The sequence below is a fragment of the Salminus brasiliensis genome, chromosome 2, assembly GCF_030463535.1.
Source record: "Salminus brasiliensis chromosome 2, fSalBra1.hap2, whole genome shotgun sequence".
Lineage (NCBI taxonomy): Eukaryota > Metazoa > Chordata > Actinopteri > Characiformes > Bryconidae > Salminus > Salminus brasiliensis.
The window spans coordinates 59582008-59600514 of record NC_132879.1 but is presented as its reverse complement, the minus strand read 5'-3'; the positions used below and the strand labels follow the sequence as shown (position 1 = coordinate 59600514).

The 18507-nt window shown below is 44.7% G+C and overlaps 1 protein-coding gene across 1 annotated transcript; it reads left to right on the top strand.

The window, feature by feature from the left end:
- The first annotated feature begins 13212 nt into the window (after window positions 1-13212).
- On the top strand, window positions 13213-17408 carry vps72a (vacuolar protein sorting 72 homolog a). Its single transcript, XM_072674039.1, has 6 exons — window positions 13213-13423; window positions 13609-13761; window positions 14201-14315; window positions 14496-14672; window positions 16006-16150; window positions 16639-17408. The coding sequence occupies exons 1-6, from the start codon at window positions 13307-13309 to the stop codon at window positions 17018-17020; spliced, it is 1089 nt and encodes a 362-aa protein (XP_072530140.1). The 5' UTR covers window positions 13213-13306; the 3' UTR covers window positions 17021-17408.
- Window positions 17409-18507: the final 1099 nt, after the last annotated feature.

Here is an 18507-nt window from a genome sequence, read left to right as displayed (position 1 = left end):
TCGCTGTCCAGTAAAAAATATGTATCTATAATGACTTTACAGGAGAAGGCAAAAATGCTCTTAACTTTGGAAGTTAAAGTAATATTAGAGTTTTTTTTCAGGCAATTTGGAGCATTTCTATTGGTCCATTCATCCAGAATGATTTACACAGTGTACAGAAGCAGCTACAAGGTTCAAACCATGAAAAAATAAAAACAGACAATAACGGAGATACATGATTTTCACTGTAGTATTTTACTAGTATGTGCACAAATTTAGTTTCTAACTGCTCAATAATGTAATTTACATAATAAGGCATTTTAAGATATTAATTTATAATGTAATTACATTTTTTGATGATGATGATGATGATGATGATGTAAATGTGTCATGATGTGAATTTATCAGAGGTGAATTATTAATAAATTAAACAACATTATTAATTATTAAGTTTTTGTTTATTAATTATTATTATTAATAATAATTATTGAGGTTTTAGTATATTTATGACTATACTGTTAATAACATGTCATAACATGTGTGTATAGGGGGCAAGAATTTGGAAGGAAGCCTCGAATGTTTAAAAAATTACTTAATTAAGTTTTACATAATCTGTAAAAAAAAAGATTATTACATTATGAATGAAGGCATGAAATTATGTCAGTCTGTAGGTTTTTACAGTGTTTAGAAAAGCAACTAAGATGAATAAAAATGTTGTACAAGCTGATTCACTATGTGGACAAAAGTATTGGGACAACTGCTCATTCACTGTTCCTTCTGAAATCAAGAGTATTAAAAGAGATCCTGCTTGTGTTGGAGTAACTGTCTCTACTGTCCAGAGAAGAAGACTTTCTACTGGATATTGGAGGAGCATTGCTGTGAGGATTTGATTGCATTCAGCAATGAGAGCTACTATTAATGAGGTCTGGATGTTTGCTGATTACCACTCCATCTCATCATCCCCAACGCACCCCATCCCAAAAGTACTGGATGGAGCTCCACCACCATTATTCCAGAGAACACAGTTCTTCCACTGCTCCACAGCTCCTCAATGCTGGGGGGCTGTATAACCCTCTAGCCCACGTCTGGCATGTGCATGTGTAACACATTTGGTGAAATGAGGGCTGATGGTGTCTTTGGTAAAATGGCTGTTGCCCCTGCAGGTCTGCAGGCTGGTGGGTGGATGTGAACTGTAGGTTCTTTAATATGTGATCCTTAATATGTGATCCTGTGAGGATGATCCTCAGTGTTTGGCTGAATGGCTCTGAGCTCCTCCCAGTGTGAGGATATATGAGCTCCATCAGAAGCTGTGTGAGGACACTGTGAGAGGAGAAGAGTGTGAAGATGAAGCTGGTGGCTGCAGTGCTGATGCTCCTCACTCTGGGAGCTCTGGGAGAGGTGGTTATGGACTTAAACGCATGCAAGCAGTTCTTTCTGAAAGAAAAACCACCTGTGTTTGGTGTTGGCAGCACGGTTTCACAGGTTCCCATTGCAGGTGATCACTTCAAGAAGATCTGTCAGAAATATCAGGGAACATCTCACTATGCTACACTGTACGACACTGCAGAGAAGATTCCAGTGTATTCTGCTTATCAGTATCAGAGGACAGCAGACTGTACAATAAACAGACCTGATATTACCTGGATGATCGAAGCTCAGGTAAGAGTTTACTGTTTCTAACCTGACTGCTGATGGAAGGTAGATGAGAAATGTGAAAATGCGACAAAATCCTGTCAGTATGTCTAATATTTCTCATTCTCAGATGATTCTAAAAAAATGAACATCCGTTGCCGTATGTGTAACGTTATTAAGGGAAAAGCAAGTTCACACAGGCTGCAGCCCTGTTTTACAGAATGTAACCTTTTATTCTAACCTGGGCTTTTGTTTTTCCCTTTTTATCTCAAGTCCTGTTTTATCAGTCTTGGTCTTTTGAACATTTCTGTTTGCTGAACTGTCAGATCACAGAGATTAACCAGCAACATGTTATATATTGCGTCTGAACGCTGTTACAGATCGAAGGAAGATCAAGTAATGAGATGGAACTGCTAGGTTCGGGGTCAAAGGGAAGCGGCAAACAGGCCTACAACTCAGACTATGATGGCGCCAGGTATGATAGAGGTCACCTGTACCCTCACTGCCACGCTCCCTCAAAAATGGCTGCAGAGAGCACCTTCACCCTCACCAACGCAGCTCCTCAGAGATGCGACTTCAACAAGTTCTGGTACAGTAAAGTGGAAAATGAAGTGAGGCAGGTTCTGAAAAACTGCGTGAATAAAGGATATTTTGCTTATGTGGTAACAGGGGTCGTGCCGAGTAGCGGAACGTTTAAGGTCACGGTGGGCAAGGGACAGGTGAACGTCCCGACTCACTTCTGGACTGCGTACTGCTGCTGTGATCAGAATAATAAAAATTGTAAGTTTGAAGGCTACATCATGTATAGAGAAGATGATGAGCCTGATAAGCCTAAAACACCAGACGACTTCGATAAAAAGCTAAAAGATTTATACAGTGAAGGGTTTCAGGTGTTTCCCGGTAAATGCATCTAAAAGTGTCCGGATGAAGATCTGTTGTACCATCAGTAATCACAGATCATCACATTCAGCATTTCTGCTCAGCTAAATACACAACACACCATCCAGCCTCAGTAACATGTGATCAGATCTGCTGGTCAGCTCAGTCTGTTCATTACAGAGCAGCAGCAGTGATGAACCCTTTACTGCAGGCCTCTGTTATTCAGCCCTGATCACTCTCTACTGATTCCACAGCTTCCTATTTCAGCCTGCACTCTTTTACTTGGTGAGGTCTAGTTTTAGAAGAGCTCTGAAAGAGTCTACATCTCAAAATTTACACACAACACATCAGTCAATCAACCTTCAGAAATGCATTGAGGTGGACCCTCCTCGACAGTGTAGACCAGCATGTCAGCATGTTCAGAAGCAGAGAATAATTAAATAAATACATTTAAAGCCATGATTCAAAAATCTAATGAAATGTAAGAAGCATTAGCTAATACATTCTTTTATTTTTTATGGGTATGTGGTGTTCATGTAGTGGCCATTGAAATGGAATAGGGAGAACATGTACAAGATTTACTGTCTGAGTAATAAATATAATATATTAATTCCTCTGAGTGTCTTTATTCAAACCATATTTACTGTTCAGAAAGTGTTACAACTCTAGCATGTCTATGGAAATGTAAGCATCATGGTATGTAAAAAGTAGGTAAATGCCAACTCAACCACCAGACCAACAGCCAGACCAACTGCCAGACCAGCCGCCAGACTAGCCACCAGACCAGCTGCCAGACCAGCCAGAAGACCAGAGCAACCGCCAGACCGGGTTGCCACAGACTGATTTAGAGGGAACATTTATACATTTAATTACGTTTGTTTGAATTGAAATCTGTAAGACATGGCAGACTACAGAAAGACTGATTGTCGGGGTCTCCTGTTTACCCCCAGACCAGCGGCCCACCCTCCATTCTCAGCATCTGCTTAACAGAAGCTCTTCAAGCCAATTTCACCTCAGAAGCAGTACGCTCCTGTATTAGTCAGTGAAGTCTTTCTCCGGATGCAGGCATGTCTAGCACATAAACACACTCTGGGTCTATTTTTGATGCATGGGTTACAGGTCTCACCTTGTACCCACAAAAGGAAGCAACACCACCACTATTACATTTCAATTAAAATGTTTCTATTATAAACATTTAATCAACTATTACTTTAAATTTAATAAAGCACTTATTTCCCCTGTGATGAATATACACTAACAACATCTAACTAATAACCAACAAGCTTTTATTCAGCTAGTTGAGGAAACATCCACAGTGCAGGCTAAAAATAGTAAGTGAGACTCTTTGTTAATGACTTCTCCAAGAGCTAACTGGTAATAGGTGTTTTCAGTTAAATAGATGAGGCTGGGATTTCTCAGGTGCTTTGTGCAATAAATCAAGGCACACTAGGTAGCATTGCTAAAGACCTACATGAACGTCAATAAACAGTCCGGCAAATTCAGCACTGTCTGACACTGAAGCTGACTCTACAAACTGCAGAAACCTTCGTCTATGTGTCCACTATTAGAGAAACACTGAATGGTGCTCATGGAATCACATCGTAAAGGATGTCTCTGCTCTTAAAAAAAAAAACGTTTCAGACCACTGACAATATTTTAAGGACAGATCAAACAGAAATTGAACTTTTTGACATCATTGCTTAATGCTATAATTAGGGGGAGATAAGCACTGCACACCAACACCAACCCTCATCCCAGCTGTGAAACCTTTTGGAGGGAGCATCATGGTTTGGGGCTGCTTTGCTGCCTCAGGGCCTCAATGCCATGCGATTAGTGCATAGATCAGTGCATTTTACAGGAGAGCAGCAGTCCATGACCTGAAGCTGAAGAGATGTTAGGTGATGGAACACAGTAATGACCCGAAACATACAAGTACATCCACTAAACAACGGTTGAATGGTTGTGTTTTGGAACGGCCAAGAGTGAAGAGTCTTGACCTTAACGCTGCTGAGATCTGTGTCGTGACCTGAAGACGGTTGTGTGTTGGACTGCATGATGGACTGCAGCTTCTCTAAGCCTTCATTGGATCGACCAACACACAATACAATGAGAACGTCTGAGAAGTTCAGAGCAGATCTGAGAAGAAAGATGGTAAATTTACACAAGTCAGGAATGTCTCTTGGAGCCGAGTCCAAGGTCATCAGTTCAAACAGCTCTGCGTAAGAATGAGCTAGATGGGTGGAACTTGGACACAGTTGGTCAGTGACCCCTAACACACACTCAGATGTGATGTGGAATTAAGATTTTAATGACCTCAACCTTGCCAAAAATATGTGGACTGTGATTAAAAATTCGGCCCAAAAAGAGTCATATACCCACCAGAATTGTTCTACAGGCTTGTCCCTATTTTATTATGACAAGATAAAAACCCAGTTCTGCATTCTAGAGAAGCTGTAAATGACCTTCACACATCTGTCACCCTTCTTATCAGAACGGCACCCCTGGTCACAACACTCACTGATGATGGTTCTTCATGACCAAAACGTAGGACAAATGTCAGACGTTTGGGTCAGAATTTGGACTTCTTTCAGTGTGAACTCACCCCTGACACCTACTGACCTTCTGGGCATTGTCTCCTAGCATTTGCATGCATTTACATCTCTGTAGGGATTCTCCCTGTGTGTGTGGACAGCACTAGAGCTAGTTTGAATTTTAGAATGGTACCAACACGATCTGGACAAAAGTATTGGGACACCTGCTCATTCACTGTTCCTTCTGAAATCAGTGGTATTAAAAGAGTTTGTCCTGCTTCTGTTGGAGTAACTGTCTCTACTGTCTAGAGAAGAAGACTTTGTACTAGATTTTGGATAAAGCAGCATTGCTGTGAGGATTTGATTGCATTCAGCAACAAGAGCTAATATTATATAAGGCCAAGATGTTGAATGATGATCACCACCCCACCTCACCCCCAACCCCCAAATCATCCCAAAAGTACTGGATGGAGCTCCACCACCATCATTCCAGAGAACACAGTTCTTCCACTGCTCCACAGCTCCTCAATGCTGGGGGGCTTTATACCCCTCTAGCCCATGCCTGGCATTAGGCAGCATGGAGCCAATAGGATCATGAGGTTGATCTGCTCCAGAGAGTCCTATTCTGTTGGCAGTACTTCTTCTCTACAGGGACTAGACAAGCTGTGTGTGTGCATTTGCACATCTGTGTCAGCAATGGTTGCAACTTAAAGTACCTGAATGCCATCATTAAAAGGGGTGTCCACAAATATTTGGACACATAGTGTATTTGATGAGTATGTGTTACTCAAACAAGGCTGGACAAGATGCAGAACTTGACCTTTATCTGTAAATACAAGTGAATATATATATATATATATATATATATATATATATATATATATATATATATATATATATATATATATATATACCCATTCCACATGTTCAAGTATGGCCATATATTGTATTTCCATATGGGTACAGACCAAGCAGTCAGTGGTTTACAGAATTTACACACTGGTTTGAATAACCTAATAATCCCCTCATAATCTGCATCTCACGGCCCTCAGAAGCTTCATTCAGATCTACAGACTGATACACTCAGAGCCCTGTTTGTTCTCCTGCTGCAGTGTTTCAGTTAGTGGTGCTGATGTAAATGTACACCTATCTGACATCAGAGGAAGGAGAGGGCTGTAGGAGTGTTTTATCATTTCTGAAGAGCAAAAAGACCTGACTCTCAAACCTCACTGAGAGAAATTCATCCCTTTATACAAGTAATGCGTACACTCTTGTGTGTGTGTGAGTGTATGCGTATGTTTGTGTGTATATGTATGTATATGTTAATGTGTATAGATGTATATCGTCGCTGTCCAGTAAAAAATATGTATCTATAATGACTTTACAGGAGAAGGCAAAAATGCTCTTAACTTTGGAAGTTAAAGTAATATTAGAGTTTTTTTCAGGCAATTTGGAGCATTTCTATTGTTCCATTCATCCAGAATGATTTAGTCAAGTCAAGTGGGTTTATTGTCATTTCAACTACATACAGAGTACACAGTGAAACGAAACAACGTTCCTCCAGGACCATGGTGCAACATAGACAGTGCATACAAGACACAAGTGCAACACAAACAAACAAATGCGGACAGACAACACAGTACAGACAGAGGATAATAAATAATGACTGTAGTGTGCAAGTTGTGCAATGTGCGATAAATAGAGTCCAGTGAGGTAGTACACAGTGTACAGAAGCAGCTACAAGGTTCAAACCATGAAAAAATAAAAACAGACAATAACGGAGATACATGATTTTCACTGGATAGCAGTGTTATGTATATATATATATATATATGCGTGTGTGTGTACATGTTTATATATATAGTAAATGAATGTGAATATGTGTATGTGTGTATACTAGTATGTGCACAAATTTAGTTTCTAACTGCTCAATAATGTAATTTACATTATAAGGCATTTTAAGATATTAATTTATAATGTAATTACATTTTTTGATGATGATGTAAATGTGTCATGATGTGAATTTATCAGAGGTGAATTATTAATAAATTAAACAAAATTATTAATTATTAAGTTTTTGTTTATTAATTATTATTATTATTATTATTATTATTATTATTATTATTATTATTATTAATTATTGAGGTTTTAGTATATTTATGACTATATTGTTAATAAAATAAAATAAAAATCATTGATCAAACGCCACAATACGTTTTGTCATAACATGTGTGTATAGGGGGCAAGAATTTGGAAGGAAGCCTCGAATGTTTAAAAAATTACTTAATTAAGTTTTGCATTATCTTGAAAAAAAAAAAAGATTATTACATTATAAATGAAGGCATGAAATTCTGTCAGTCTGTAGGTTTTTACAGTGTTTAGAAAAGCAACTAAGATGAATAAAAATGTTGTACAAGCTGATTCACTATGTGGACAAAAGTATTGGGACAACTGCTCATTCACTGTTCCTTCTGAAATCAAGAGTATTAAAAGAGATCCTGCTTGTGTTGGAGTAACTGTCTCTACTGTCCAGAGAAGAAGACTTTCTACTGGATATTGGAGGAGCATTGCTGTGAGGATTTGATTGCATTCAGCAATGAGAGCTACTATTAATGAGGTCTGGATGTTTGCTGATTACCACTCCATCTCATCATCCCCAACGCACCCCATCCCAAAAGTACTGGATGGAGCTCCACCACCATTATTCCAGAGAACACAGTTCTTCCACTGCTCCACAGCTCCTCAATGCTGGGGGGCTGTATACCCCTCTAGCCCACGTCTGGCATGTGCATGTGTAACACATTTGGTGAAATGAGGGCTGATGGTGTCTTTGGTAAAATGGCTGTTGCCCCTGCAGGTCTGCAGGCTGGTGGGTGGATGTGAACTGTAGGTTCTTTAATATGTGATCCTTAATATGTGATCCTGTGAGGATGATCCTCAGTGTTTGGCTGAATGGCTCTGAGCTCCTCCCAGTGTGAGGATATATGAGCTCCATCAGAAGCTGTGTGAGGACACTGTGAGAGGAGAAGAGTGTGAAGATGAAGCTGGTGGCTGCAGTGCTGATGCTCCTCACTCTGGGAGCTCTGGGAGAGGTGGTTATGGACTTAAATGCATGCAAGCAGTTCTTTCTGAAAGAAAAACCACCTGTGTTTGGTGTTGGCAGCGGGGTTTCACAGGTTCCCATTGCAGGTGATCGCTTCAAGAAGATCTGTCAGAAATATCAGGGAACATCTCACTATGCTACACTGTACGACACTGCAGAGAAGATTCCAGTGTATTCTGCTTATCAGTATCAGAGGACAGCAGACTGTACAATAAACAGACCTGATATTACCTGGATGATCGAAGCTCAGGTAAGAGTTTACTGTTTCTAACCTGACTGCTGATGGAAGGTAGATGAGAAATGTGAAAGTCATATCTTAGAAAGTGAAAGGCATCTTAAATGTAAGTTTCAGCCAGTGATCCTCTGGTCTTAGTGACAGTCCCTTATTCTACTGGACCACTTGGGGGTCCCAGAGGACACCTCTTAACATTCTGTGTGTAATGTTATTTAGTTAGCTGGCATAGCTGTACTGTGTCCCTCCATATTTTGAGTGAATCCTGTGTTTTTTGTGCAATTATAAACACTCTCCCAGAGATTAATGACCTTATTATTAAGATTATTAAGACCATTAACCTTTAACCAGTTTCAGCTGAACGCTGTTACAGATTGAAGGGAGTGATGAGATGGAACTGCAAAGTAAGAAAAGTGGTCTACAGGCCTACAACTCAGACTATGATGGCGGCAGATATGATAGAGGTCACCTGTACCCTCACTGCCACGCTCCCTCAAAAATGGCTGCAGAGAGCACCTTCACCCTCACCAACGCAGCTCCTCAGAGATGCGACTTCAACAACGCCTGGTACAGCAATGTGGAAAATGAAGTGAGGCAGGTTCTGAAAAACTGCGTGAATAAAGGATATTATGCTTATGTGGTAACAGGGGTCGTGCTGAGTGGAGGAAAGTTTAAGGTCACGGTGGGCGAGGGGAAGGTGAACATGCCGACTCACTTCTGGACTGCGTACTGCTGCTGTGATAACTATAAAAAGTGTACGTTTGGAGGCTACATCATGTATAGCGAATTAGAAAGAAAGTATAAACTTTTCAAGTATGAAAGACCAGGCGACTTAGATTATGACCTGAGCGATTTATACAGTGAAGGGTTTCAGGTGTTTCCCGGTAAATGCATCTAAAAGTGTCCGGATGAAGATCTGTTGTACCATCAGTAATCACAGATCATCACATTCAGCATTTCTGCTCAGCTAAATACACAACACACCATCCAGCCTCAGTAACATGTGATCAGATCTGCTGGTCAGCTCAGTCTGTTCATTACAGAGCAGCAGCAGTGATGAACCCTTTACTGCAGGCCTCTGTTATTCAGCCCTGATCACTCTCTACTGATTCCACAGCTTCCTAATTCAGCCTGCACTTCTCTTTACACACACACACACACACACACACACACACACACACACTGCATAGTGATGTCTAGTGTTAGAAGTGTTCAAATTTTATCAGTAAGGTGAAGAAAGAGATGAGATAAAAAATGTAAAGAGATGAAAGCCTGACTCATTTTATTAATAAAATAATAGAAAACAATGAAAAACAGCTTCTTAGATTCTCTTTTATTCTGTTTGTGGTGTTTATGTAGTGATCAGTGAAACTGGTGAACCTGTGCTTACTGTCCAACTGATCATTAAAATATAATACTTTCTGGAGCTCCTGTCCTGTCTTTAATTAAACAAGATTTACTGTTCAGAAAGTGTGGTACGACCCCAGCATGCCTAGAGGAAAACCATAAAGTACATAAAACACAGCCAAGACCAACCAACCACCAACCTAACCCCCAGACCAACCCGACCACCAACCTAACCCCCAGACCAACCCGACCACCAACCTAACCCCCAGACCAACCCGACCTAACCGCCAGACCAACACGACCACTAACCTAACCACCAGACCAACACGACCACCAACCTAACCCCCAGACCAACACGACCACCAACCTAACCCCCAGACCAACCCGACCACCAACCTAACCACCAGACCAACACGACCACCAACCTAACCCCCAGACCAACACGACCACCAACCTAACCACCAGACCAACCCAACCACCAACCTAACCCCCAGACCAACCCAACCACTAACCTAACCTCCAGACCAACACGACCACCAACCTAACTACCAGACCAACCCGACCACCAGACTAACCCGACCACCAACCTAACCCCCAGACCAACACGACCACCAACCTAACCACCAGACCAACCCAACCACCAACCTAACCACCAGACCAACACGACCACCAACCTAACCCCCAGACCAACCCGACCACCAACCTAACCACCAGACCAACACAACCACCAACCTAACCCCCAGACCAACCCAACCACTAACCTAACCTCCAGACCAACCCAACCACTAACCTAACCTCCAGACCAACACGACCACCAACCTAACCCCCAGACCAACCCAACCACTAACCTAACCTCCAGACCAACACGACCACCAACCTAACCCCCAGACCAACCCAACCACCAACCTAACCACCAGACCAACACGACCACCAACCTAACCCCCAGACCAACACGACCACCAACCTAACCACCAGACAAACCCGACCACCAACCTAACCACCAGACTAACCCGACCACCAACCTAACCCCCAGACCAACACCCCCAGACCAACCCAACCATCAACCTAACCACCAGACCAACACGACCACCAACCTAACCCCCAGACCAACACGACCACCAACCTAACCACCAGACCAACACGACCACCAACCTAACCCCCAGACCAACACGACCACCAACCTAACCCCCAGACCAACCCAACCATCAACCTAACCACCAGACCAACCCAACCATCAACCTAACCCCCAGACCAACCCTACCACCAACCTAACCCCCAGACCAACCCGACCACCAACCTAACCCCCAGACCAACACGGCCACCAACCTAACCCCCAGACCAACACGACCACCAACCTAACCCCCAGACCAACACGACCACTAACCTAACCACCAGACCAACCCGACCACCAACCTAACCACCAGACCAACACGACCACCAACCTAACCCCCAGACCAACACGACCACCAACCTAACCACCAGACCAACCCGACCACCAACCTAACCACCAGACTAACCCTACCACCAACCTAACCCCCAGACCAACACGACCACCAACCTAACCACCAGACCAACACAACCATCAACCTAACCACCAGACCAACCCAACCATCAACCTAACCCCCAGACCAACCCGACCACCAACCTAACCACCAGACCAACACAACCATCAACCTAACCCCCAGACCAACCCGACCACCAACCTAACCCCCAGACCAACCCAACCACCAACCTAACCACCAGACTAACCCGACCACCAACCTAACCCCCAGACCAACCCGACCACCAACCTAACCCCCAGACCAACCCAACCATCAACCTAACCCCCAGACCAACACGACCACCAACCTAACCACCAGACCAACACAACCATCAACCTAACCACCAGACCAACCCAACCATCAACCTAACCCCCAGACCAACCCGACCACCAACCTAACCACCAGACCAACCCAACCATCAACCTAACCCCCAGACCAACCCGACCACCAACCTAACCACCAGACCAACCCAACCATCAACCTAACCCCCAGACCAACCCGACCACCAACCTAACCACCAGACTAACCCGACCACCAACCTAACCCCCAGACCAACCCGACCACCAACCTAACCCCCAGACCAACCCAACCATCAACCTAACCCCCAGACCAACCCAACCATCAACCTAACCACCAGACCAACCCGACCACCAACCTAACCCCGGTCAGTTAAGAGAGAATAGTGTATTCTGTTAGTCACTGCCAGGTATTTTAACCAGAAGCGACTGTGTTGTGTTGAAGGTAGGATTGTGTAGCTGAAATACACACCAATCAGCCATAACATTAGTACCACTAACAGCTGAACACTGATGATCTGGGTCCAGTGTCTCCTGTCTGTCGAGGGGTGGATCTATATATCAGGCAGTGAGTGAACGGTCAGTACTTGAAGATGATGAAGGTAATGAAGCAGGAAAAAATGGACAAGCGTAAGAACCTGAGACACTTTGACAAGAACCAAACTGTGATGTTCTAGATAATGACTGGGTCAGAACATCTCCAGAACATTAACAAGCAGGTTCTGTGAGGGGGTTCTTATTGATGCTCATGGAGGCTCCGCCCACCTCACACCTTAAAGGGTTTAAAGAATCTGCTGATAACGTTGGTATTGGTGCCAGATCTAGTTGAGTCCATGCCTCGAATGGTCAGATCTGACCCAAATGGGACACATTAATGTTATGGCTGATGGATGCGTTGGGGTTTCGGGGCTGCAGCTCCTCCTCCGCGCCGCCAGGTGTCAGTAACAGGCAGTGTGGCGCTCAGTGAGCTGCAGAGGAAGTGTGGAGACGGGCGGCAGGCTGTGTGTGTGGCTGAGCGGCTTTGTTTACATCTTTATAGAGTGATTTAGGGTGATTTAGAGTGATTTAGGGTGATTTAGGGTGATAAATATCGGCGTGTGTTTGGTTTAGAGGGTGAATTAATGTGATTGAGACTTTAGGGAGAGCGAGTTTAGCCGTGTTTACTCTTTAAACAGCAGCTCTGCTTCAGTTCAGCTGAGTGACTCCGAGGATCACAGAGTTCAGACAGTGCACTGGGGTGTTTAGGAGTGCACTGGGGTGTTTAGGAGTGCACTGGGGTGTTTAGGAGTGCACTGGGGTGTTTAGGAGTGCACTGGGGTGTTGAGGAGTGCGCTGGGGTGTTTAGGAGTGCACTGGGGTGTTTAGGAGTGCACTGGGGTGTTTAGGAGTGCACTGGGGTGTTGAGGAGTGCACTGGGGTGTTTTAGGGTGTTGGGGAGTGTACTGGGGTGTTTTAGGGTGTTGAGGAGTGTACTGGGGTGTTTTAGGGTGTTGAGGAGTGTACTGGGGTGTTTTAGGGTGTTGAGGAGTGCGCTGGGGTCTTGAGGAGTGTACTGGGGTGTTTTAGGGTGTTGAGGAGTGTACTGGGGTGTTTTAGGGTGTTGGGGAGTGTACTGGGGTGTTTTAGGGTGTTGGGGAGTGCACTGGGGTCTTGAGGAGTGCACTGGGGTCTTGAGGAGTGTGCTGGGGTGTTTTAGGGTGTTGAGGAGTGTACTGGGGTGTTTTAGGGTGTTGGGGAGTGTGACAGTACTTAATTGGAGTGTAAGGATGAGTTTAGCTCTGGGCAGAGAGCAGCGATGCACTGCTGGAAACCGCATGGCCAAACTGCTGGACGCAGAGGAGGAGGACGACTTTTACAAAACCACGTATGGAGGATTTAACGACGTGAGTATTAATAGAACACTTATTATTATTATTATTATTATTATTATTATAACTGCATATTTACACCCCTATCATACCTCTTAATCCAGCAGTCAACTGTACGGACTCTCTGAATGTACTTTATAATGTCAACAAGCTGTGAATATGATCATGTAATGTATTTGTGTGTGTGTGTGTGTTTGCAGGAATCTGGAGATGATGAATATCGAGGTGATCACTCGGACACTGAGGATGAAGTGGACAGTGACTTTGACATTGATGAGGGAGACGAGCCAGACAGCAACGAGGAGGAGGATGCCCCCCGCAGGAAGAGCAGAGTCGTTACAAAGGCTTATAAAGTAATTATAAGACACGCACCTAACCTTCTAACCTTCTAATAAACACATTCAGCTACTTTAAGCTGCACCCATTGCTGACACAGATGTGCAAATGCACACACAGCTTGTCTAGTCCCTGTAGAGAAGAAGTACTGCCAATAGAATAGGACTCTCTGGAGCAGATCAACTAGATGACCCTATTGGCTCCATGCTGCCTAATGCCAGGCGTGGACAGTACAGACTGATTAATAAATTGAGAGCAGTTTATATCTTAAATTTCACTGTTGTGAACCGATCAACTGATTTATTCCATTTCCACAAGCTGACAGGGAAGGGTGACTGACCGGCAAGTGGACAAGCCACCCCATACACGAGCTAGCACACACTAGCCACAAGCTAATACATTAGTGCTAAACTAATTAACTGGAATAATCATTATTTTATGTGTATTTGTGTTTAGGAGCCTGTTAAAGCAGTAAAGCCAAAGGTAAAGCGCCCCTCCGAAGAACCGAAGAGAACAGAGAGGCCGAAAGCGGAGAAGCGCTTTCACCAGGACCTGCAAGACTATGGAGAACGTATGTATCGTACTCAGCTTCACTAATCACACCTGCTGTTCTCTGTAAGCACGGATTGGTCGGATGCTCGGCCCTGGTTGGTCGAAAGCTTGTTAGGCTCTTAAACCCTTGTTAGGCCTGGCCAGTTTTATGGATGAGAAATGTTCCCCTGTCTTAAATACGCTGTTTTCTGGTTTGCAGTGCGAAAGTCTGTGAGAAAGTCCACCAGCGAGCACACCAGGAAAACGTTTGAGCGCCTGCAGGAGCGCCAACAGGAGGCGCCGCGTCGCAGAAAAACAAACACAGAGCCGGTCCTGAGTCAGGAGGAGCTGCTGAAAGAAGCTCAGATCACAGCCCAGAGTAACCTGCAGTCTTTAGGTAAGCTCACACTAACACAGTCTCAGTCCTCTCTGTAACCCTGTTCTCCTTTAGAACGCGCTCTTGGTCCGCTCTCTAACCCTGTTCTCCTTTAGAACGCGCTCTTGGTCCGCTCTGTAACCCTGTTCTCCTTTAGAACGCGCTCTTGGTCCGCTCTGTAACCCTGTTCTCCTTTAGAACGCGCTCTTGGTCCGCTCTCTAACCCTGTTCTCCTTTAGAACGCGCTCTTGGTCCGCTCTGTAACCCTGTTCTCCTTTAGAACGCGCTCTTGGTCCGCTCTGTAACCCTGTTCTCCTTTAGAACGCGCTCTTGGTCCGCTCTGTAACCCTGTTCTCCTTTAGAACGCGCTCTTGGTCCGCTCTGTAACCCTGTTCTCCTTTAGAACGCGCTCTTGGTCCGCTCTGTAACCCTGTTCTCCTTTAGAACGCGCTCTTGGTCTGCTCTGTAACCCTGTTCTCCTTTAGAACGCGCTCTTGGTCCGCTCTGTAACCCTGTTCTCCTTTAGAACGTGCTCTTGGTCCTCTCTGTAACCCTGTTCTCCTTTAGAACGCGCTCTTGGTCCGCTCTGTAACCCTGTTCTCCTTTAGAACGCGCTCTTGGTCCGCTCTCTAACCCTGTTCTCCTTTAGAACGCGCTCTTGGTCCGCTCTCTAACCCTGTTCTCCTTTAGAACGCGCTCTTGGTCCTCTCTCTAACCCTGTTCTCCTTTAGAACGTGGTCTTGGTCCTCTCTGTAACCCTGTTCTCCTTTAGAACGTGGTCTTGGTCCTCTCTGTAACCCTGTTCTCCTTTAGAACGTGCTCTTGGTCCTCTCTGTAACCCTGTTCTCCTTTAGAACGCGCTCTTGGTCCGCTCTGTAACCCTGTTCTCCTTTAGAACGCGCTCTTGGTCCTCTCTGTAACCCTGTTCTCCTTTAGAACGCGCTCTTGGTCCTCTCTGTAACCCTGTTCTCCTTTAGAACGCGCTCTTAGTCCTCTTCTTAAATTTTCTCTTACATTTAGAAGTGCACATTCCTACACACACTCTGCTGAGTCTGATGACTGTGTGAACCCCCTCGCTCCTCGCTGCTCCACACTGCGTCTGTAATGCAGATGAAGTGTATAAATGTCCTCCGAGTAGCAGTGAGTCCTGTCAGTGAGTCCTGTCAGTGAGTCCTGTCAGTGAGTCCTGTCAGTGAGTCCTGTCAGTGTACAAGCTGTTTTATGAACTGCTGCTGACATGGTTACCAGCTGCAGGATGAGTCATGCATTTGACATGATTTGGGTCTTTTAAATGTGTTATAAAATGTGTGTGTGTGTGTGTGTGTGTGTGTGTGTGTGTGTGTGTGTGTTGTAGAGAACTATGAGCGTCTGGAGGCTGATAAGAAAAAGCAGGTTCACAAGAAGAGAAGGTTTGAGGGACCAACGATCCGCTATCACTCTGTACTGATGCCCCTCACTACAGATTCCCTGCTGAAGGAGGAGAACGTCGATGTGGAGGGGTACACACACTTTCTCTCTCTCTCACACACACACACACACACACTTACTAAAAAAGAGTGAATTCATTGAAGGAAAAAAGATCTTAAGCCAAAGAAGCTCTTTTCACCATTCAGAGCAGTGTTATTTAAAAATGGGTGTTTCTTGCTCCTGGGCTCCCCCTACAGTCTGGAAGTGTAATTCAGCTTTGAGGTCACCACTAAAGAACACGATTTACACAGGCAGCTCTGGTGGGCATTCTCCTGCCCGCTTCACTGTAGTGAGTTCCATAGTGTAGTTCTCCCTGTTCCAGTCAGCATGGTTCTGATGGTTCTGAGGCCGGTGGTTTAGGCGTATACAGTGCTGCTTTGAAGCCGGACTGTTGCTGGGATACGATCACTGCTGACCAAACAGGACAGGACATCCTCAGCATGAACATCCCTCATCTAAGAATTGTAAACCTTTATGAGACTCTGATTGATGTAATGATGTCATTACTCTTCCCCTATAGGCTGGATCAGGACACGCCCCAGTCCACTTCTTCCTCTGGAGCGGTGGGGGTGGGGTCCCTGTGCTCCCGCACCTTCATCACCTTCAGCGATGATGATGCGTTCAGGGCCGCCTTCTCCGAGCTGTCCCACTCTAGCCCAACTCTCCCTGTGCAGGAGGTGTGTCCTGTCACCCACAAGCCTGCACTGTACCGGGACCCTGTGACGGACATTCCATACGCTGACTCCCGCGCTTTCCGGATCATCCGGGAGGCATACCGGAAATATATTGCAGCTCATGGTTTCCCTAGCAACGACTCAGCGGACCCAGCAGGGGGCAGCAGTGGAGCAGCAAAGACCCTCAAACCGAAAGGACTGGTTAAACAGGGGCTGGTTACAGCGTAACACACACACACACACAGACAACACACAACTTTGTCCACAGCACTGACACAGTAGAGCCAGCAGGGGTCAGCAGGGGGTAGCATCCTTACATCAAAAGGACTAAGCAATTAAGGGCTAATCCAGCTTGTTTTGAATCGGGTGAATCTGAGGTGTGAGATCAGTTCATTTTAAGGGAGAACCAGATTAAAGCGATAGTTCAACCATTTATACCCCATATACCCCAACATACGGGGAAGCCTTTACCCCACCAATTAGCATAGAATGGGTTTGGGTTTGTTTTTTAAGGTTCTGTGTGGAACTGATTGGGTTCCCCACAGCTCAGATTTTTCATTCTCTGTTATTCTGACTTATTTGGTAATAAAGTGTTTACAGATGTGTTTGGAGTAAACGTGTCTGTGTGGTTCATAACTCAGTGATGCTTGAGTAGTTGTGATTGTAAGGTACTGTACTACACTATCTGTACTTTACTGGAGTATCAGTGAAGTTAAATAGCTGCACTCTGATTCGGGAGAGAGTTTAAGGCTGGGTTTAAAGGGTCTGAGTGTATCTGATGGTAATGGCTGACTCCAGACTCCTCCAGAATAATCCTCTCCAACCATGTTCTGATGATCTGCAGAGTGAAGAGGAGACCCGTTTCTGCTCAGTGCTATTCCTAAACACTTCCCTAAAAGAAGGGCGAGGCTGTTTCAGCACTTCAGCTTTTAGCACTCTGACGCTCTGCAGGGTCTGCTGATGTGTCCTGATCCCTGACCACATCCGGCGCACATCTACACTGAGTGTCAGAATTGATCTGGATGTTATAATGCTATATATTATTATTATATTACATTATTATACATTATATGCTCACTAGTTCACTAGTGTGTGTGTTCACTACCACAGATGGGTTAAATGCGGAGCACACATTTCGCTGTACAGTGACAAATACCTGCACCTTTACTGTAGGTCAGTTTGCTGTAGGTCAGTCTACTGTAGGTCAGTTTACTGTAGCTGAGTCTACTGTAGGTCAGTCTACTGTTAGTCATTTTGCTATAGGTCAGTCTACTGTAGGTCAGTTTACTGTAGCTGAGTCTACTGTAGGTCAGTCTACTCTTAGTCATTTTGCTGTAGGTCAGTCTACTGTAGGTCAGTTTGCTGTAGGTGAGTCTACAGTAGGTCAGTTTGCTGTTGGTCAGTTTGCTGTAGGTGAGTCTACAGTAGGTCAGTTTGCTGTAGGTGAGTCTACAGGTGGTCAGTTTGCTGTAGGTGAGTCTACAGTAGGTCAGTTTGCTGTAGGTGAGTCTATAGTAGGTAAGTTTGCTGTTGGTCAGTTTGCTGTAGGTGAGTCTACAGTAGGTCAGTTTGCTGTAGGTGAGTCTACAGGTGGTCAGTTTGCTGTAGGTGAGTCTACAGTAGGTCAGTTTGCTGTAGGTGAGTCTACAGTAGGTCAGTCTGCTGTAAGTCAGTTTGCTGCTGACCGCTGTGGATGTCTGTGGTTCAGTCTTTCC

What these genes read in the sequence shown, in the direction of transcription:
- vps72a (XM_072674039.1), top strand. Translation starts at nt 13,307, where the DNA reads ATGAGTTTAGCTCTGGGCAGAGAGCAGCGATGCACTGCTGGAAACCGC. An exon ending in CGTATGGAGGATTTAACGAC is followed by an intron (nt 13,424 to 13,608) that starts GTGAGTATTAAT and finishes GTGTGTTTGCAG; the next exon opens with GAATCTGGAGATGATGAATA. An exon ending in GAGAACGTCGATGTGGAGGG is followed by an intron (nt 16,151 to 16,638) that starts GTACACACACTT and finishes CTTCCCCTATAG; the next exon opens with GCTGGATCAGGACACGCCCC.